This window comes from Phalacrocorax carbo, chromosome 7 (assembly GCF_963921805.1).
Source record: "Phalacrocorax carbo chromosome 7, bPhaCar2.1, whole genome shotgun sequence".
NCBI classification, from domain to species: domain Eukaryota; kingdom Metazoa; phylum Chordata; class Aves; order Suliformes; family Phalacrocoracidae; genus Phalacrocorax; species Phalacrocorax carbo.
The window spans coordinates 12,812,731-12,835,004 of NC_087519.1; the positions used below are offsets into that span (position 1 = coordinate 12,812,731).

Here is a 22,274-nt window from a genome sequence, read left to right on the forward strand (position 1 = left end):
CTTCAGACTATGGTGCCGATACAGAAATAACAGATCCTTGGTCGAATCCTTAAGGTGTAAAAGACAGCCTATATGATAAAGCCAAATAACTTCATTTGACATGCTGGGGTTATCAAGGTGTGAGCCACATCTTTTTTGTGACTTTTTTTCTTTATTGTTTTGGGAGTTTTGGGGGTGGGTTTTTGTTTTATTTTGTTTGTTTGTTTGTTTAGTATTAGATTGCAAGATTTGAGTTATGGATACCCTTGGTGTATTTCTGAATTTCTTGTAATATTACAAAGTATTGCATTGCTCCACATTTACTGAAGATATTTACCAAATGCTTTGAGTTTTCAGTTACTTCATCTTCATGTTTAGCTTTAAACACTCTCTGCATTAAATACACTGTGCAAAGTCATGAAAACTAGAGGGCACTCAAAGTTAATACTAAATTCCTGTCTCTAATTTACCAGTATGTTTAGATACTGCAACTATCATCTTGTACAACTGCTATATTGTAAGAAGAGAGTGGGGACCTGACAGAATGGCCTCAGCAAGACAGTGGGGCACCCTTGAACTCCCTTTCCCTTCCTCTTCAAATTCTTTTCTTTTGTCACAGCTGCAAACCTGCAGCTTTTCCTTTGAGAAGCAGTAGTGACATGGGATTGGGACATACTTGCTTTCATTAAATGCTCTGTTTGCTCTGCCCTTGCTATGACCCTGAATAGGAAAAGCCAGTCTCCACTGATTGTTGTGAGTACAAACATGACCTTTACAGATATGCTCTTTGGGATGATGTTTTAGGAGATTTTGCAAAAGAAGAGGGCCAAGAGATACACGTGTAATTTCTCTTATGTCATGTGCTGCTAATGGACCATTAATAACATATTATTACAGGTTATTGAAACATGCTTTTAAATGATATAGCAACCCAAATCTGAATGCAGTAATTTGTGTAAATAGCCATAATGCATTATGAGAGAAAACGTGAACTGATGGTTTTAAATAATAAAACAGGTACTTAAAAGTGAGAGTTTTCCTTCCCAAAATAAGACATGATTTAAAACTGAATACAGTGTTGATTCATAATTTGTTTTCTTGTTCTTTTTTCAGCCTACAGCTAGTATTGTGAAGTTAATGAAATACGTACTTTCAGATCTCCTGAGATATTGGCTCCTGCAAGAATGCCAGTAGCAGCTGGGAAAAAAATGGCAAACACCGAGAAAAATCCTTCTCCACTTCTGAAATCTGGTCCAAAGTTTTCTGCAAATATTGATGCTGCAAGCATAGGTGAAAATGAAACATACCACCAGGATTTGATTCCAAAGTTACTTAATGAAGGAGGTGAATAAGCTAGTCTTTCATGTCTGGACGACTGGGTTTGAATCTGTCTAATATCGTAAGCAAAGTGAATTTGATTTCCTTAGTCTGGTCCCCAGTAGGATGTGCTTGTCTGCATCTCAGAGCTACAGATCCATATTGAAGTGACAGGAGTGTCACTGCAACACTTGCACTTAGCTCTGTGTAAAAGTTTGTCTGTGCTGTGCTGATACATAAATGACTCAAGCTGCAGCTAAATGTGCTGTCAGCTTCAGCAGCAGAGAAACAGACTCAAAATTAAAGATGAAATAAATTCCCTTGGTTTGCAATTTTACTTAAACTCAGGCAGAAGATCCTGATCCTGTGACTTTTTTCAGTGGAATCCTTAAGTCAGTATGAAGCCAAAAAGATTGCAAACTTACTATTTTATGATAGATAGCAAGGTTACTTGCCTTGGTAATTAAAAAAGCCTCTTGCCTTCTTTTCGTTGTTGGTAGGAATGACTGTCCCAATAAAGAAGTTTGCAATGGCAACAAGGAGAACAACTAGAAGAATAACTTGAGCCTATTAATAGAAACAAAAATATTTTCCTGATGATTTTAATTTGCCTTGGCTGTGGAGATGGCTATGTAGTAAGTTATCTGTGTGTGTTTCCTGTGACAGATTACTAATTTCTGTAGTTTACAAAAATACCAGGAATCAAGATATCTGAATCAGCTAATGATAACAGCAGATAGTTTTTAGTAAGGGAGTTATGAAATATATAGTTATAATTTAATTTTATGTTAGTTTATTTACAAGAAAAGGCAAAACGAAACAGCTAATGCATTAATACCAAATATACCAAATATAACATTCTTATAATGTTATAAAATTTTAGTTGCAGTGGGTTGTCACTTTAAGGGTTACAATATCTAATTGTTTTTCTCGTCTCTTTTACAAGTAGTTCTGGTCTCCATCAGAGCAGAATGCAAAAATAAGGGCACTATTCTGGACCTGATTTCAACACCTGTATTCCACCTTCTCTAAATTATTTCCATTTGAATTTCCATTTTGAACTTTTTTTTACAAGTGAAGGAATAGCAGAAATCATTAGACATTGAGGAATGGATAGCAGATAGAGCTCTTCTGCCGAGTAGTGTACAGTGATAAACCGTATATTGTTTTTACTACTGTTTATTCTGTCAAGCTGCATCAAAAATAAGGGCAAAGAGGCACTTAACCAAGGCTCTAAATGATGACATGAATTACAAAAATCGATATAATCAAGCTGTCTGCAGAACACAAACCTCCTCTTCCATTTTAAATGTATGTTCAAGGAAGAACATGGAGTAATTGTGCTTTCCTTGGATGTAATGATTAAACTGCTATTGCTTCTAGAAAGATTAAGTGTAAACTGAAACTGGGTACTTTTGAAAATGCCACTTGTTATATAGCATTCCTCATGCACAAATGCTGTACAGTAGTCTAATATACTGCTTGCTTTTATGTTCTTTTAAAGGTTTACCTTTGCCTCCCATTCCATGCCAGCAACAGAGATGCTGAGAAGACATACAACAGTTATGGTACCTATTATTCTGATGTCATTGGACTCATCTACCATCAGTGTATCACTCTCCTGAAAGCAGTAAGAAATGTCATTAGAACCAGCCTTTCTCTGTCCAACTGGTGGGATCAGGTCACAAGGTGAAATAGAAAGCAGTGAGCTGTCAAACTTTCAGAGGTTTGTGAGACCAAGTGTTTGTATTTCATGTTCCAGCTGGTCCTCTGTAGCTGGGGTTATTTGGCTGTCTAATCAGATGTCTGTTCCTTTTCTGATTTTGACATACTTTTTGAGAATGTATGAAATATATTCATAAGGTAGAAATAATGGCGAAGCACTTCACAGCATGTTTAGACAGACCACCTTCTTCCCTGCTAAAGATGTCCCTCAAGCCTCAGCTAAAAAGTATCACCACTTAAATAAATATATTATACAAAAAACCACCCAAACCAAAACCAACCCCCCCAAAACAAAACAAAACAGAAAAACCCAATACAATTTAATCATATACATGAAACGTCTACATTTACCTTAAGAAGTTCTACAACTGTTTCGGCAAATCCAACTACATACATAGCAACTGCCACTGCATTTGCAAAAGCAAAGATAAGTCCTATAGATCCACCAAACTCTGGGCCTAGGCTTCTTGAGATAAGATAGTATGCTCCACCTGCAGACAGAAATGACTGTTATTTCAACACAACTAAATGCTCAGTTTTTGCTCATTTTTCCCATGTAAACAATACCACAGGAATCTCTGCTTTTAGCCTAACAAACATAATCAATATTTACCCTATATTAATAGACGAGACTGATAAAAAAAGAATGTGCTTTGTACTGGTTCTGCCTTCGGACTTTTCTGTATGCCTTTCTATTGCAGAAATCTTTTTAGTGCATATTAGCATGCAGAACTGGACCTTCAAATAATTTTTCATGTTGTGTGTTATAGTAACAGAGAGCAGAGAGGACCTCACTTCCAGACAGGTTCTAACTTACTTGGATCTATCCCAGTGTTAGCATGGAAGATCATATTATGTAGTGCATTGTTAAAGCTCCTGCATAGTGATGCAGTGAATCTTTAATCTTTTTTGCATATCACCGTAAGTGGAGCATATTACTTCATCAGTTAATTACTTCATCTCATCTCACTGGCACTTAAACACTTCCTGACAATAAATATTAAGATTATATACATTTTAATTTACTGTGGATCCATTGAAAGAGATCACTCCAAATATATTTATTTATTATTGCTTTGCTTATAACACAGTTATTTCAATTCCTTTTTTTTTTTCCTAATCCAAATTTGCAGATTTTTATATTTTTCACAAGATCATATTCACTTACCTCCTCTTACTACTCCATTAGTGCAAATGGCAGACATGGAGATACCTGTTAATGTTGTTACTACTACACTCAGACCAATAACTATGATTCCAAGACCTGAAAGATCCGAAAAAGAAAGTATATTCAAGTGTATTCAGATAATACTTACTACTTAAATGACGTAGTAAGAACTTGCCATTTTCCACAGAGGTTAGAGCAGACCAGTTATAACTTTAAGGCTCTGAAATGCACTAAAACTTTGTTTCATAAAATACCTGACGTACTTCTCCAGCACAATTATTTACTCATCTTCCAAGGAGTGGCTGAAATGCAAGGGGTTTTATAAAGAAGGTATTAAATTGAAGATATCCACTGATCTGCAGTGATGACAGAGATTAAAAGAGGTGCCTTGTGCTCAGCTTGTCCAAGGATGTCCAACCTGGAATGCTCTGAATAAGAAAGACCTGCTGAAAGGTAACACAAGTACTCCATGAAAAGCCAGAAGCCATCCCTTGCTCAGCGTTAGGCAGGAACATCTGAAATGTACTTCACAGACTGAACTGAAATCTGGGATATATTAAAAGTGACAACTCAAATGTGCCATAAATTGTGATTAGAGGTGGCTAGAATTGTTACCTTCCAGTTCCTTTAGATGTACCATTTGGTTTATCGTCCCTCTGGTTTGCCTCATATGAAAATAATACATAAAGACCTCTTTGGGCTTGAAAGCACTAGTAACCCTAAGATTTTTACCTCCACGGACAAACCCATTAGTAGCTATTGCAGAAGTTGACAACCCAGTAATTGAGGTTACCATCGTGGCGAGGAGAATTATGATTACTCCAAGACCTGTCAGTAATAAGAAGATAAAACATTTTACTCATGTTCCATCATTCCAACGAATCATTCTCTCTTTAAATTGAATTATCAGGCCAGAATCAGAGCAATAAACTGAAAAGATGGTTTGTTGACCACTTGCAGTTTGCAGAATATTTCCAAGGAGTCCATGTCATAGCAGTAAATTATTCCCATCAGTCTTCAAGCAGTGATTCTTCCTGATAGGAGTACCCTAGCCAGAAGCTGTCATGATTTTCAAAGGCTGGAGGAAATGAGCAAACAAGTGTCCTTTGGCATGGACAAGACATGGCTTATGTCTGCCTTTAACATTAATCCTGGCTAAGTAAAGGGATCGACACATTAACCAGAGCTCTTGTAAGAATGCTGGTGTATTTCATCAGTTAATTAAATATTGAATCAGAGAAAGACTGACTGTATAGTTTTATAGTACACCAGGACAAAGAGTCTACCAGGTAGAGAGACAAGACCTGAGAGCAAGCCTTCTATATCCATATTTGCCAAGCTATCAAGTGCTATGCTTCCCCACTCTCTCCTCATCTCCCTCTTTCCCTGCAAAAAATAGTTTAACACAAGACAAAATGTTTCAAAATGGAATATTACAGAATCTCAGGTTGGAAGGGACCTCTGCGATCATCTAGTCCAACCTTTCTAGGAAGAGCACAGGCTAGACAAGATGGCCCAGCACCTTGTCCAGACAAATCTTAAAAGTGTCCAACATGGCCGAGTCAACCACTTCCCTGGGGAGATTATTCCAATGGTTGACTGTTCTCACTATGAAGAATTTCCCTCTGGTGTCCAGTCAGAATCTCCCCAAAAGCAACTTGTGTCCATTCCCCCTTGTCCTCTCCATGTGACTCCTTGTAAAAAGGGAGTCTCCATCTTCTTTGTAGCTACCCCTTAAGTACTGGTACGTGGTGGTGGGTGAGATTCCCTCTAAGCCTCCTTTTCTCAAGGCTGAACAAACCCAGCTCTCCCAGCCTATCCTCATATGGCAGGCTTCCCAGTCCTTTGACCATCTTGGTGGCCCTTCTCTGGACCCCTTCCAGCCTGTCCACATCCTTTTTGTATAGTGGGGACCAGAACTGTACACAGTACTCCAGGTGTGGCCTGACAAGAGCTGAGTAGAGTGGGATGGATATTGTGTTTTAAATGCTGTTTACTTTAACAGATGACCTGTAAGTGAACTTAGAATATTTTTTATTTTTTTAGCTGATACCACAAATTGTATAATTAAACAGAAATAATCAAACATCAGTGATAGGTGATTAGTGATAGGTGAACTGGGTGTAAAAAGACACTGAAGGCAGAGTATGTTTCCAGTCTTTGGCTATATGGTCAGGTTTCTGTTAACTTTGTGAAACTGTGCTAGAAACTAGAAACTATGTGAGTAGGATGTGCCTAGTATGATTTAGAATCATAGAAACATTAGTTGGAAGTGACGACTTAAGGTCTGTAGCTCAGCCTCCCAGTCACAGCGGAACTATTGCCAGCACAGGATTAAATCAGTGATGGCTTTGTCTAGCTAGGTCTTGAAAACCTCCATGGACAAAGATCCCACAGCCTCTTCAGATACGTTCCAGGGCTAGACTGCCTGTCCAGTGTAAAAGTTTTTATTTGTGTGCAAACTGGACCTCCCAAGCTACTATTGTGGCCATTTCTTCTGTTACATTTTTGTGGCACTACCAAGAAGAGTTTGGCTCTGTAGTTCCAGAATACCTTCTTGTTTCAAGTCAGGTAAAAAAATAATATGACAGTTTTCTCTCAACTTTATTGCTTCTATTTCCATTTGTACCTATGAGAGGAGGGGAAGAAACCTGACAAAAAAAAAACCACAACAACCAAAAAACACAACACCACAATACAAAACCACCAAAACAAAACCCCAACAAAAAAACAACCCCTACCCCCCAAAAAACCAAAACAAACAGTTTCGTGCCAAAGATGAAATCACTTCTTAGTTTTATCTGAACTTGATAATGCTTATGCAATAGCTTTCTTATTTCCATAAGGTACCTAGGTCTTCAGTGTGGAACTGAAGATTATACATTGCTTGTAGCAGTATTTATTGACCAGGGCTTGTCCAAATTGAAACTTGGACCATACAACTGACATCCAGCTAGAAGTACTACAATCGTATTGATTTATCTGCTGCATTTCTACCTTTTGGCTTCCCAGTCAGATTCCTGACCTCAGTTCGTATGGGATGGTTATAGACATCCAAACTATGAATGAATGTTATTTGCTGCTTAAATTATAGCCATGTTATCACAATCCTTTAAGACAGAGCAATGTAACGTGTGAGATATAAATTATATATAACATAGTGTAGGATATTTAAAGTGATTGAAGCCTCTGATAAATCATATTTATCCTACTAATTTCTGAACTCTTACTATAACTAGTCATGCATCTATTGTGTATGCAGGTCTGTATTAAAAAAATCCAAATGGTCATTCCTTTTGGTCAGCTACTGTTACAAAGAAGGATATTGTTAAACCATGCAAATCTTGTGCCTGAGAAGTAGCTGAATATGACTTCTAATCAACTGTTAACTCTTGAATAAGTTAGACATGTTATTCTTAAAATAGTTTTAAAATTATTTGGTAAGTGCATCTTAAATGGAATTTCCCCAGGATTTTCTATTGCATTTCACAATTCGTGTTGTTAACATGTATATGATAAACAGGGTCAGATATTTATTCAATAAGTAATAGCTGCTTGGGAGGGCTTTAATGTTAATTTTAAAAAAATATTTTAACACTTAAGAAGAAAACTGCATAAAATAAAGTGACTCAGCAAAAACATCACTGTAATATACTGTAATGTAACATAGTTGTAATGTTCGGGGCTGGATTTTCAGTTAACATAAACTTGGTGTTTTCCCCTGCCTTTGGCTAACCATTCCATGTATAGGTACAAATACAGACTTTGGAGGGTCCCCAGCTCTTAGGTGGAAATACCAGACTAGTTTTGGACCTGGAACCTTGTTCAGAACCATCCTGTCCTTTTTTTCCCAGCTGATGATAAACAGAGAACCTTGTTGGAAAGTTATTTTTTTCCCTGTAAGAGCTTTTGCCCAAGACAGCCTATCAGGATATGGAAATAATTGGGGTTTCTCTCTTTGGCCCCCTAATGATGGGGATATAAATGGTGCCCAGATGGTGGTTTAACTGACTCATTTAATTTCTATGTTAGTAGCAGTACCCAGTGAAATCCCTGAGCCTTGGTGATGATGAGCTTCCATCACTGTTCTCCTTAAGCAGCTTGGCTAGGGACTTAAAGCTCATTGCATTCAGAAAATGCTTTGAGAAATTATTCAAATGGAATTTGATGTCTCATTTTCAGGAGTAAAACTAACCTCCTTACATAAGGCATGCAATTTTAAAAAGCAACAGCAGAGCAATAAACCATAAGAAAGGAGGGTTTGCTTGTCAATGAATTAAAATGGTAAAATTAAATGTGAAAGGAGAAAGGCTATAACTGATGTTCGTGCAAATTAATGTTAAAATCTGATTAAAGTTTAGATTGAAACCCAGGCATATGGCTGCTAAGTAAGTTGTTCTAGAATGAATTACTCTTGCCTATGGCTATTCTCACACCTCAAAACAAAGTAATACTTCTTGATGATCTCAATAAGTTACTAAACTGCCCTTAAAAACTAATTTTGCATGAAACCCCAGAGCAAAGTCTCAGCAATATTAAGATGCAGAATTTTCATGGCAAGGCATATACTTATGAGTGCCCTGGGCTGTACGCTCTCATTTGGTATGCATCATAAAGTCAGCAAGTACCCCTTTGTCAGGCACAGTGCTAGAGCCATGCATGGAGCACTGCAAAAGTAGGTAAAGTTCTTCCGCTTAGTTCTGGAACTTTTTTTTTCTTTTTTTCTATTTGTGTCTCTGTAAGTTTGTGGCTGGATTTTTTTCTTAATAAGAGTATTTGATTTCTTTCTCCCTGTTTTAGAAGCTCAGTCTTGCTGAAGTGAAACTTCTGTGAAGTTACTCTGATTTGTTGCAAATGACGTGTCAACCATGCAAAATTTTGGAGGTATTTTGATTTACTGTTTCATTTCACTTCTATTAACAAAAGTGAATTATATTCAGTCTGAATGTGAGCACCGAGTATTATCCAAGACCAGGAGAGTTGATACCCTAAGGCCAGAGTTTGGACTCCAGTTTGTATCTACTTAATATTTCCATTCTGTGAGAATCCAAACTGGAATATGTGCCATCCACCCTTTGGATTGCTGGTTTTTATGACATCTGGGCGCCAGTCAAAGATTAGGGCCCCATTATTCGAGACTGTATGATCGTGTAACACAGAGTGACACTGCCATTGCAGTTCACATTTCTAGAGCAGCAGCTCTAAGAAGGAAGTTGTATCACACAACTACTCATACATTGCACCTTACTGAGCTACCGTTCTAGTTGATGGAGGTTCTTTCAGTGTTGTGAGTGCTTTTCTCTTGCACTGGTTTCATTGAACACTCAAGAATATGCTGGACAGAGGCCTCGGGGCCTAGTCTCCCAGGGACTGGGACCTGGGATTTGGATTAATTAAATTGCACAATGAAGAAGCAAAGATACAGCACACAATGAAGTATACTTAGTTAATTTATGAAAGCTATAGCAGAGTTTTTAAAACTTAGTGTTTCATAGTACACTAGTATCTAGTGCTGTGCTGTAGTTAAAAATAACAAAATCCTGATGAGATGAGACCTCCTTCCACTTCTGTTTTCATCTTTGCAGAGAAGTGCGAAGAGTGTTGTTTTTAATATGTAGATGACAAGGTTTGGGATTCACAGATAAGCAAAGTGTGAACTCTTAAAGGTTAACTCTGTATGCACATATTAGAAATTGGCCCAAATCATGAAGTTTACATCTGTTACAGGATCTAAATACAAATTTCACTAAAGCTTAGCAATATTCAAATGTGATGATCATATGCATAGTTAACAGATCTATTCCTCTAAGCAGTAATTTGGCTGCGAGTCTGGAAAATTCCAATAGTTTGGAGGATTAACATCTTTTACCCTGGCAAGCATTTGAAAACATTATTTAGTTCAACATGCAAATCATATCTCAGATTATATATTAATCAAGATCATGTATAGTTTATCCTCTTTATCCCTTTCACTGTTGAAAATTATATTAAATAAGATACATACCAATTCCTGCTTGACCTACAATCCAGGAAAGTCGAATAAAGAGCATCACACCCCAGATATTAAGCATACATCTTACCTAGGTTTTAAACAAAAAATACTGCATTAGTGCAATGTTGAACAGTGTTAACAACCAGAAGGGTGATAATGTCCATTGCAGGCTTTTAAAAAGCACCCCAAACATCCCTCAAGTCCACCTCCCTCTCTTGCTTCTTAAAAGACCTTAGTGCTACAGAACTTTTTCTTTTCTTTTTAATTTTTTTAGAAATGCGGATAAGTTTCTCACCAGCACTCCTTTCACCCATCCAAACTTGACAAATCCTGTTTTGTTTTCTTCTTCCTTGCTGACTGCTGTCTCATCTCCAGTGGTGCTTTCTCCATTAGCCACTCTCTCGACTGAGCCGGTGCTCACAGCTATGTTCTGAAAGATCACACAGAAAACAAATACATTTTTGTGCCAACCAGAGGACACCTGGCTCCATAAGAGAGACATCGAATAAAGGAATTCCAAAGAAGATCAGGTCTTACTGTCTCTGGAGTAGAGCAATATTCTGCTCACACCAGGCATCAGCAGGCAGGCTAACAGTGAGAAGAGATGAAAGTATCGCTTAAGCAGAGTAAATACATTATTATCGGATACTAAATGGTTTCTACTGTAAACTGTATTCAACATATATGTTGTGTTGATATGTTAGTAGAGCACCTAACGTAATAAGGGTCTCATGGTTGGTCTCTACATGCTGCTGCAACAATTTATGAATAATGCTAAGTGTAGAAACAGAGATAGTTGCTTACTAGTGAAAAGAGACCTAGCTGAGTGCTGCATGGCAAAGTTACGTGATGAACTCTGGTGTTTTCTGTTGCATAAATTACAAATATAATTGCAGCAGCAAATGGGTAACATTTTCTTGAAAACAGTCTGAGACATGCCAGTGAAATGTAGTAAGTGATGCAATAAATGAATAATCCTTTCTGTAGTTTAACCACCTCTGGTATAACCATAGTAGATAAGATTAGGAATTGCCATATTTGTGGTGTAACCAGAAAAAGTAGCCCAGAGGTTTAGGTTGTTCACATCCAGTTACCAGCATAAATCTGTATTTTATCTCTTCAGCTCTTTTGCTCAGAATCTTTGAGGCAATTTAGCACCATGATTTGTTTCTTGTGAGTTGAACAGGAATTAGTCGTGGTACTGAAGTTTATATTCGATGCAATTGCTGCTATGTTTCTTTTTAATTTTATTTTTTTTTAACAGAAAGTTCTGACTGGTTTTGCAAGGAATTGGCACTAGGTCAACTATTGCCAGGTATTGTCTGGGTCCTCTGCAAAGACATTCAGGAAGGACCATGCACCTTGCTATAGCCTGGCGGAGGGTCAGGAGCATGTGCCACTTCTGGAGAGGGCTAAGGATGTGTTTAGCATTTGGAGGGAGACAAAGATATTTCCGGATTAGCTAAACATGTCAAGGAGGGGAAACATCTGTGATTCTGTGAAGGATATGAGGTTTTTCATCTTGCTTAAGCTTCAAGGCTGTTTCTGTATTTTGTTCATGGACTTAAAAAAACCCAACAAAGAAATACAAAATAGACATAAAGACCAACTGTATATGATGCTTATGCTAATGGTTGGTCTCCCCCCTCATGGATGGGGCCTCTAGTCACTATGATGCAAGGTTGTAGAATGCCTTTGACACAGTAAATCCAGGATTGTGCTCACAGATGAGAAATAAGTGACTGGATAATACATTTTGACATGGATTAAACTTAGTGCCTATGACCCTTTTAGCCCAAAGTCAAATGGGAATACAAGATCTATTGAAAGCCTGTGACTTTGAGCTCCTGAGTTACTTAGATAATTCTGACAATTCTTACCCTAAAATAATGACTGTGTTTGCTCAAAATATATTAAATTATAAAAGTAAGTTAAGGAGGATCAGCAGAATATTATGAGGGTTTTTTTGCTACAGAGGTTAGAATTTCAAAGACAAAAAAATAAAAGGGTTTGGTCTTTGTACTGGAAACAAGTTGTTTCCTATTTACTTTGAATTAATTTGTGCTCTCTATGCCATTATCATAAATTATGGCCTTAAACCTTCCATAAATGCATTTTAAATTGGTGTGCTTTAGTGAATGATTGGTTATTTACCAAGCAGCTCCACCTGTGCTACTCATGCATTAAGGATGTGGAATAAAAGTGACAGAACATTTTGAAAAGGTACCAAAATAAAAAGTTAACTGCTTTTTAAAAAAAAAATAAAAATTCCTTTCCTTGTTTCAGAACAGTGTAGTCTTCATCTCTCCTGGGGCTAAAGATGATGGGCTCATCAAGTCTCCGTAACAAGTGTGGAGAATAGCCAAGATGAAGAAAGGTTAGATGATTTTTTATGTAGGGTAGATATTAAGCCCAAGTAATTATCACCAGCCATCAGCTGTGAAATAGCACTTAAACTATTTTTTAGGGATCTAATTGGCGTTTTGTGGCTTAATGTGTGCAAAAACTGACACGTCTTGCTAAAAGATGATACACATTTGACTCCAGCAGTGTGAGAACTAGATATTTGAAGTTCCTTTCAGCCTGCCTTACATTCTGACATTTGAAAAATTACATATTTAAAAAAGTTTATTAAATATTAATATTTATCTTCTGATGTTAAGCCCAGCATCAAAGCACAATGGGAATGCTTATGTGATGTTTAGAAATCTGAAGTCAAACATATGTCACTTCTTATCAGAATCTGGCGTCAGGCTTTGACAGGATAGTCGTCTTCAACAATTTGAGTTTCAAAAAAGCTAGGGGTGACGGGGGTGGGATTCCCTTGTGCTATGGTATGGTATGGCAAGCCCAGATTTTAGTGTTAAAGTAAAAAGGAATAAAGCATCTTCTCCAGAACTGCTTCTTGGGCTATTAGTCTAACCCCTGTACACACTCAGTGTGGCATTCCATCCCCTCCTTAGTGACAGCTAGAGAGCCTGCTCTACGCAGGGGCTGGTGGACAGGCACTCCATCCAGCTGCAGGTACTGCTTTTGCCTCCTGATAGGAGCTCAGCCTTTTCATACCATCTTAATTCTACTCCTTACTAATCAACTATTTGGTGAGCTTGTGCTTGTTTATTCTTCAGAATAAGCTCTGTAGACAGAAGTGATTTGTCCAAGGTCACAGAGCGAGTCCATGGCACGCACAGCCAGGAATAGACTCCAGCCATGCTAATGGTGGCTTGTTTGTTCCAGTGCTGTGGTTAGTGGCTCCCAGGCCAGGGCCACAACTCCTCACATAACGGCACAGCAGGTTGCCAGTGTAACAAAAATCCCATTACCTCTGACATTCACCTTCCTATTTTGAGACACGTAAGACTATCCTTCTGTAAGCTGGATACTGGAAGAAACCTGGGAACGACCAAACTAGATGATGCTCTTTTCCCTAACAGTCCCAACCTGTGAAGCAATTTTCCCTTCATTTTGTTCTGGGATGGAATCTGCCTGCTTTTTAATCTTCTCTAAGTGAAAGCCTTAAAAAACCCTAAACAAATGTATCTAATTTTGTTTAAAATAAACAAACCATTGTGAGAAGCAACAGAAAAACCCTTGAATTTTCTGGTAATGGTCAAAACTGAAAATCCCTTAATATGCTAATGTTCAGTACATGTTCATTCGGCATTATGTTCAAAACCAGTACACTATTTTTCTCCTCTCTGGCCACTACTGAAGTAAATTATTTCTGTAAGAGGAAGCTTCTTCTGGGTATGGAAACACGATTAGTCCCTTGAGTAGCAGCTTACATATCTGCAAATGAGTAGGGATACCAAATTCATATTATTCTTCTTCACATCCACTTTGCATTCATTTTTGGAAGTAAATGATCACCCAGGTAACCTGTTTTTCCTTTCTATGTAAGCCATTTTATGGAGGTCTGTGGAGACCTTAATTTAAACAAGTCAGGCCAAAACCAGGAAGATGTTCTAATAAGATCCTAAAGAGTCAGGTCCTAATTTCTTAATGGCTATTTTTTTGCTCGATTTCATTACTTCATATTAATCCTCCTTAGGACAGGTGAATCTCCAGAGACCTGGAGTTTGACTAAGATCTGGACAAGCATCCAAATATCAGATGCTTGTCCAAATTATTCAGACCTCAGAAGTATGTAAAACTGAGCAGAATGGTGATGCAAGCCTTTTTTCTCTGCAGATGTCTCATTTCACTATTGCCCAACACAAAAAAAAGAATAGGGGGTTTTGCTGCATGTCAAACTTCTAGTCTGAGACTGAGTGTAGAGGTGATCCATCTCTTTCCAGCCCTGCCCTGACAAGTGCACAACTAAGAACCTCAAAAAAGGTTTGATTTTAAATCTGTAAGTAGGTGTATCCTGTGTCTCCTCTGTTTTTTTACAGAGAACTTGGTATTGCAGCTTAAGGGGGAAGAACCTAATTTTACCAGAGTCACTAGAGTATCATATTATTCCACTGTTTTGCAGTAGGTTTTTAAATAGTTTAACTGTTTCAAAGTGCTTAATCTAGTTGTTCTTGTCCCCGGAAGTTCTCATTACAGCTTTCCACACTATTTATTTCGCATGGAGCTGATTCTTCCAAATAAGGAAGTTAAGCCTTAAAAGATCTAGGTAGGGGAATAGAGAGCAGAATACTACCTATCTGAGGCAATAACACAGAAGTTAGCGAAAATCTGGTATCTGAGAATATTACCAACCTCTCAAATTCTGTCCTGTGGAAGTTTTGAATGTATAAACCCCAAAAGATTATACCTGACCAATGTATATTCTTGTGGCAAGTAGCCATAGAGGGTGACAAAAGTGAGGATTATCATGATAAAGGGCATGTTTTGGTATTTTATTATTCATTTAACTGTACTGCCTATGTGGGGAAAAAAATGGAGCAAACAGGAAGAGACTGCTAAGGGGAAGTTTTTTCCATAAAATCCATTGGTCATATGTATCAATAGTAAACACCTACATTGTGTTAACCAAAAGTAGGTCCACTCAGAAGGGGAGAGGAGAAACAGCCCTAGAAAATCTTTCAAAGGCAGGTTACCTCGTTGTATTGTGTTTAGTAGTTCTCTCTGTAAGCATATTTTACATGGATACAGTCCCATCTGTTACACGAGCAAAGTCTAAACATCTCTTCTATGTGATAAATTAGGAGGAATTTAGCCAAAGTATTCCTTTATAAATGCTTTCCATGTAGTCATTCAATAGGCTTTTCAGATTCTCTCCAAATTCATTGACATAATGAGCATGAAGGCCTAAATTAATTCACTGAATCAGTACCTGAAAACTGTTGTCTGCTATCCCTCTACTGAGCAAACACCTCAACCTCAGCATTCTTGTTCTGGATTCTTTCTTGCTGTTTGAATGGTTTGTTACAGCAATAAATAGGTAGTGCTTTGGATTTCTGATTAGATGAAATTGCATTTATTGCACATAATGGTTTTTGTAATACTTATATATATTAATGAATACAACAGAGGAATCTGTGTAACTCAGTTATGCATTGACGTTAAATTCAAGTTTAAAATAAATGTGAATAGTATAACTTGGTTACATTTTGAATTGACGTTCAACGTCTGCTGTCATAACTCTTAAGTGAAACAGAAGAGATTCAGTAGTTTGATACTTTAGAAAAGACTAAACTATGTTTTTCTGCTAATTAAGTACATTACTATTACCTTTTAATAAAAATCTCTGCTCAGCTACCAAAGGAAATATGGTAAGTGATTACTTGTACTTTCTCTCTTGGGCAAGGTCCATGAATTTATGAACTTTCTAATATTAATAAACAGAATTAACAGCCTGGAAACGGGATAGAGAAAATTTGTGTCTTTCCTTTCCACTTACCTTTGCCAGTTGTTCATGAATTTCTAATAAGCTTGGTCTGCTGAGCTTATTCCCACTGACACTGCCAGTGTTTCTATAATAATCAATTTTGGGAACTGGGTCCACTGTGTTATGGCCAAAAGTCTGTAGATAATACATTTTAGTGTGAGTATCATAGGGATGTAAACTAGCTTCTGTTTTCTCCCCATTTTGAAGGAAATTGTCATACAAATCTCTTTTTCCTTGTCTGTAACTGATTCTCAGTCTGTTATGTGCTTCATCAGTAAAAGATGTTTCTTCATAATGTGGTGGGTCAGAGCCCACATCCTCTTGGGATGTTTCATTGTTGTCATGGCTTTCATTAATTATGTTAACTTGAAACCGATTTGCATTTGGATCCAAGAATACATTTGGTGAATTATTCATTGACATCTTCAAGGTTGCTGTAGACTTAGGTCACTGATCCGTTTCTCTTCTGTGGCTGCAGCTAGTTAGTTGCAGCTACAGCAAAGGGTTTAGTGCTGTTGCATATGAAATCTTTGCTTTTAGAGTACAAAGTTCTGAGAAATTTTTCTTGAACTCTTGAAGCAGTCTTCCTAATGTTGTCTACTGCATTTCTGCCATTAAAAAAAAGTAAATAAAACATTTCTATTAACTTGCATAATTAGATAAATTTTCCACCATAACCTCTTCCCCTCCCCACCCCAAATATCCATGAGATTGTCATCCTACAACTTGTTGAGTAAAAAAACAGTTGAGTCAAAGACGGGCTTTGTGGGCATGTTTCCATCTGTGATGGATGCACTTGACCCCTTAACCAAACTAGCGGTAGTTTGGTGCAGGCTCCAGATGAGGTAAAGACCTAAGCCATAGCCAGGCCGTGAACTCCTCTAGTTTCAATCTGTTATCTGAAAACCCACAAAGGATCAGGGTGACACAGTGAGCATCGATGCATATGAGCTTGGAACACCAATCATGCGATTAACACATGAATAGCAGGTGGCTTTTCCAAGACTCATTTATCACGGAACAAAGAAAGTTGTGGATGCAAGGAGTCTCACGAATACCTTCTCCATCACCCGTAATTTGACTACAAGCCAACCACTTTATTCCATAAATACGACAGCCTAAGCAAGCCTTCTTTGAGCTCTCCCAGCTAAGTAGCCTGGCTGCATGGTGGTGATCCCCCCCTTGAGCTGGGACACTCCTCAAGGCTGCTCCTCGAGGCAGAGAGACCTTTTACCAACAGCAGATCTTTGGTAAGTGAATGATATCGCGCATAACCTTGTAGTTTGGTAACTTTGATTTGTGCCTTGGTAGTTTTGAATCTTTGTTCAAATGATTGTGCCATACAGTAAGAGTGAACCTTGCCATCGAACTTTGTTATGTCACACTTTTACAGCATCATATTAAAACCACTTTTTGCTAGTACCTTTGACAGTGATTCTTTAAGCAATCTAAATCACCCATTCACGACAAACTGGCATAGTCAGCGGGATCTTAAATCAGGATTTGCGACACCATCTATATAAAATGGGCTTTGGATCAGATTCTAAGTACCTAAAATTGTTTTTCAAATATATTTCTCAATATTTCTTTTAATAATGCAGTGTTTACTTGAAGCCAGTGAAAATGTAGGCAGTACAAGGGATGTAACACAAGATTGCATTAAATCCATTTACTGTTTACATTCCACTCAAGTATTAGGATACCATGTGTATTTCTCTCATAGTCTAGAATTAAATTTGCATTAAAAGCTTGAATCAAAGACATTTTTTAAAAAATTAACTACAAAAGCTAGGCTTTAGGTTTTCAGTAGTTCTGGGATAGTGACAATTTATGAGCAGGCAATTCAGATATAGCAAATTATTATTATTCTATGTAAACAAAATTAATGTAATATGAAGGAATAAATAGATAATTGAAACAGATCCAAAAATAACATTGGGTTTCCTAAATTATGATGAAGGAAATAAATGACTATGGTAAAGTAGTAATTATGGAGAAATATTAACAGTCCTAGGCATTGGAAGATTCATAGAATTTTACACTCAATTTTACATTTGTACATTCAAAACACCCCTAAAGATTAATTGAAAGAAATAGTAGCAAGTCATAAAATCACGCAGGTTGGAAGAACCTTGTGAGTTTATCCAGTCCAACCTCACACTCAAAGCAGAGGGAACATTGAATATATATCAGGTTACTTAGGGCTTTCACCAGTCGGGTCTCAACATTCTCCAAGGACAAATTCCACAACCTGCCTTGTAAGCCTATTGTAGTACTTAATTGTCCTCATAGTGGTTTGTTTCCTGTATATCCTGTTGGAACTTTCCATGTGCTACTCTATCATCTCTCACTCTCCTGTTGTGCACCTCAGTAAAGAGCATGACTCTGCCTTGTCAGTAACCTCCTCATAAGTAATGGGGAGGCTGCCTAGGTTCCCCTAATGCCTCCTCTTCTGGTTAAACAAGCCCTGTTTCCTTATAGGGCAAATACTCATACCCCTGACCATCTTGGTGGCCCTCCATCACACACAGACAAGTTTATCACCATCTTTCTTACAGGGGCAGGTGAGGGCGACAGGTAGACAAACTTAGAAACTGGGTTCCAGGTGCAGTCTGATGAGTGCTGAACAGAGGGGTATGAGCATTCTGCTTGATCTACTGGCTACAGTCCTGTTAACACAGTCCAGGACACTGTTCACCTTCATTGCTCCCAGGACATGGTGCTGACTCCACTGTAGCCTGCTGCTCACCGGGTCCCTTCCAGAAGAGTTGCTCCCTGCCAGTGAGGCCCCAGCCTGTAGAGTGCAAGGGTTTAGTCTGTCCGAGGTGCAGGATTTGCATTTGTCCTGTTGAATGTCATGAGATTCCTGTTGGCCCATGCCTCCAGTCTGTCTAAGTCCCTCTGAGTGGCAGCCCATAGAGAGGTAAACATATGATAGCCGTACACTTTGCTTCTCACCTCCGCTTTCCCACACAGACCCCGCTCATATGCTAAAGCGCATTTTCTCACTTCTTCCATCAGCTATAGAAAATATTCTCGTGGCACATCTTTGCTATGATACCACTTTATAACCCCCTCATATTTATGTTGGTTTTCCTGCTTAATGTTTTGTAAGCCTCACAGCAACCTTTTGCATTTATTTAGTTTAGTTTACTTCTACTGGGTTTGGGTGATCAATATTATTATTACTACTATTACTACACATTTCTGATCATAGATAGTACTCTGCTTCCTTCAGCCTTTTAAAGTTGTAAGGGAGTGTTTCATCTTCAGGCATGAAGGAGCAGAAACAAATCTTTTGTAATTAAGGTCAGTGAAACTAGGTTTGTTTCCATCTCCATGACTGAATGAAATCCTGATTCTTTGACGACAGTGAGACTTTTGCTACCAAGTAAAATGATTCTGTAATCTCACTGTCTTATTTCCATAATATTATTATTTTGCTGGGAAAATAAAAGTCTCTTACCTTTTTGCCGTCTTGAAAATAATACTTTGATTTTCACAGTGTATTTCCAGAGGTCTTTCAACTGTTATTTGCTGTTAATTTTGTGTTTCGTATTCTAGCATTACACATAAATAATCAAGTTTACCTTATTCAGGATAATTTAACTTACCGTTCAATCCTGTGTTTTTAGGGGAGGATGATCTGCCTCTTTTATTCATATGTGTCGCGTGTCCCTCTCTTTGAGGCATTATAGACTCTGCCTTATTGGCCAGATTTTTCTCCTGCTTAATATACTGAATAGACCATCCAATCCCTCTCTTTCAAAACATTTCTAGATGGTGATTTAAAGAAGCATTCTAGCTTGTTAACTATTAACCAGCAAATGTACCTATCCATTACAATTACTGGGTTTATGGTATTGCAAAATTTCTAAGGGGGGCTGAAAATACTTTTGTTATCTCCATTTCCCTCCCAGCTATGCCTGATTCTGTGCACAGATCATCATCTCTCTATTTTTCAGTTCTGCATACATAGTAACAGTGGTAACAAGATTTCAGGCTTCTGCTCAGCGCATTTTATGCCAAAGAGATTCCAATGAAGTCAGCGGGATCAGTCATTGGTGGGTCCCATTGTCCTACACGCGTTTTTGAACCATTTGCTCCTAACCCCGTGCAAACTTTTACTTGGTATATTTAAGCAAAACTTTTGAAAAATTATGTTCTGTGGTGTATTCTTTCTGGGAAGGCCAACTGCTTTCTTTTTTAAGGGTGCAACAAAGGGCAGGCAGGAAATGATGCAGCTTTGTAATCATAATGGAATTTGATTATTGCTTCCAGTGATAGATTGGGTCAAGAACAAAAGATGACAGTATTTGGGTTCTTTGGGTATGTTTGCAGTGTTTGCTGTGTAGTTTAGAGATAACTAGGTTATATTTAACCCAGATAACTTAAGTACCTTCAGCACTCTAACCTGACAGCACAGAGCTCAGCTGTGCTGATTAGGTGTATGTAAAAAGAATGAGTGTGTCAGGTCTCTGCAGTGGATGATCCTATCCAGCACTAACAGATCACATGGATCAGTGTATTGATATCTGCCTTTGATTCTGTGGTTAAATTAATGAGGATAAATGCAATATACTGAATCTCTGAGGGTCTGGCATTTTTTCTTATGCAGAATCTGAAGCAGTTTAGAAGCTCTTCCATTCACAAAATTGTTTATGTTTTATAATTCAAGTGACCAATGTAGATTAGTGTTGTCTGTTCGTCTCTTATATTCTTCAGACAGGAGATTCATGTCCTTCCGTGTACAATCAAGTATTTCATGTTCCAAATGTCACTTGAGGTCTGCTGTTCCACTGGCTGCCTCTGCTAGTACATAGGGCAAAAGGGACAATATGTATTTTTCCAAATACATGCAAAAGAAACCAACTGCTGTAACTGATCTCGTCTTTGCAAACAGAGCTGTTTAGCAAAAGTGACAATGCTTAAAATTCTGATGCCAACCTTCGTAAAAACGGAATTGAGTTTCTGTCAAGTACTGTCACACTTGCTAAACAGCTGTGTGTGTGAGGGTGACCTTGAATACCCAGATTTGAGTCTCTGCTTTCACTGCTAGTTCTTCTGCCTTGATAGAATCTCCTATGACTAATTCTTCAGTTTGACAGTCCAGATCATATACTCTGCACAGTTGTAGGAGCACAAACAGAAGAACTGGCTGTGAAGAGGGGCTGGAGAGTAGAGAGATCTCTCGTCAGCTTTGGACATACCCCTTTCGGGGCTGGGTAAAAATGGGTACGCAGCATGACTGTCTCTGCTTTGGCCTTGCCAAGCTGGTGTAATTACTGCTGGGAGCTGTTAACCAGAGAGTTTAAATTCTAGTTTAAACTGATTCATCTTCTGTAATCAAGTGTAAAAAATTGGTGTGCCTTGGCCAACTCAGCTAGACTCTAAGATTGGTTACTTAACATTTACCTTTTCACCTAAAATTTTTAATGATATGGGAGACACTGGTGGACTGGGACTATGGTGGTGTTGGTTCAGACTGGAGTTCTGAGCAGGTGATATATTTTGTATTGCTGAATGTTTGTAGAATCAAAAATTTCCTTAATGATATTTGTTTCTCTTCCACTAATTCTGTTTCACTTTCTGTTGCTGTAGAGTAGGAGAAGGGAGGCCTAGCAAAAAAACCCCAAACCTCTCATACAAGCAAGAAGAAATAGAACTAAGACTGTTTGCAGGGGACCACATAAAGTTTCATCCAGAAGCAACATATACTGTCCTTATAAACACAGTCACTAGTACAGCACCTGCTCTTCTTGGAAGGTGAGAGGTGAATTAGCAATTGATGTGATCTTCAGCTTTCCTGTTAGTTCCTTATTATTGGTAGTTCGTGGACCAACCCTTGTTACCCTCATTTCAGCAACACAGACACGCACCTCTTGCAGGCACCTCCTCTGAGCCGCAACCATTTGTTGTCCTCCACTTTTGTATTCTCAGTATACAAGCACAGTCTCTGAGCTTCAGAAAATTGTGGCACATGAGGAGGAACCTAATGAGCAACCTAATGAGGAACCTAAGCATTCACTGTTCATAAGCCTGTCTTTTGACCTTCATGTTTCTCTCCAGTCTATCTTGAGACACAGTAGAAATGAGATCCTCCTCTGAAGAGGCAGATATCATCTGATTCTTAAAATACTTTTTGGCCCTTTTAACTTTGTAGTGAATTATTTATTGTAATATTTCTTTGCTGTTAACCATTTCTTATCTGCCATTCCACTGTTCCTCAAACAAAAGCAACACGAAGCGCCTTT

General features: G+C 38.1%; 1 protein-coding gene and 1 long non-coding RNA gene across 8 annotated transcripts in view; one reads left to right on the forward strand and one right to left on the reverse strand.

Annotated features, from left to right (window-relative positions):
- The window catches only part of LOC135314284 (uncharacterized), a 29,674-nt gene extending 28,476 nt beyond the window's left edge, over window positions 1–1,198 (forward strand). Inside the window, exon 6 of the long non-coding RNA XR_010373746.1 lies at window positions 1,093–1,198. This is a non-coding gene — a long non-coding RNA (uncharacterized LOC135314284). The remainder of the gene's footprint in view (window positions 1–1,092) is intronic.
- Window positions 1–19,754, reverse strand: part of SLC12A1 (solute carrier family 12 member 1) — a 52,905-nt gene extending 33,151 nt beyond the window's left edge. The window contains exons 1-11 of one of the 7 annotated variants that reach the window (XM_064456370.1): window positions 19,635–19,754; window positions 18,719–18,814; window positions 16,033–16,628; window positions 10,477–10,611; window positions 10,194–10,269; window positions 4,922–5,017; window positions 4,190–4,285; window positions 3,373–3,512; window positions 2,807–2,917; window positions 1,752–1,863; window positions 1,130–1,257 (exon numbers count right to left, since the gene is read on the reverse strand). In XM_064456370.1, coding sequence (XP_064312440.1) covers window positions 1,130–1,257; window positions 1,752–1,863; window positions 2,807–2,917; window positions 3,373–3,512; window positions 4,190–4,285; window positions 4,922–5,017; window positions 10,194–10,269; window positions 10,477–10,611; window positions 16,033–16,443 — 1,305 coding nt within the window. In that variant the 5' untranslated portion in view covers window positions 16,444–16,628; window positions 18,719–18,814; window positions 19,635–19,754. The other 6 variants (XM_064456369.1, XM_064456367.1, XM_064456368.1 and 3 more) reach the window with 6 other exon arrangements.
- Window positions 19,755–22,274: the final 2,520 nt, after the last annotated feature.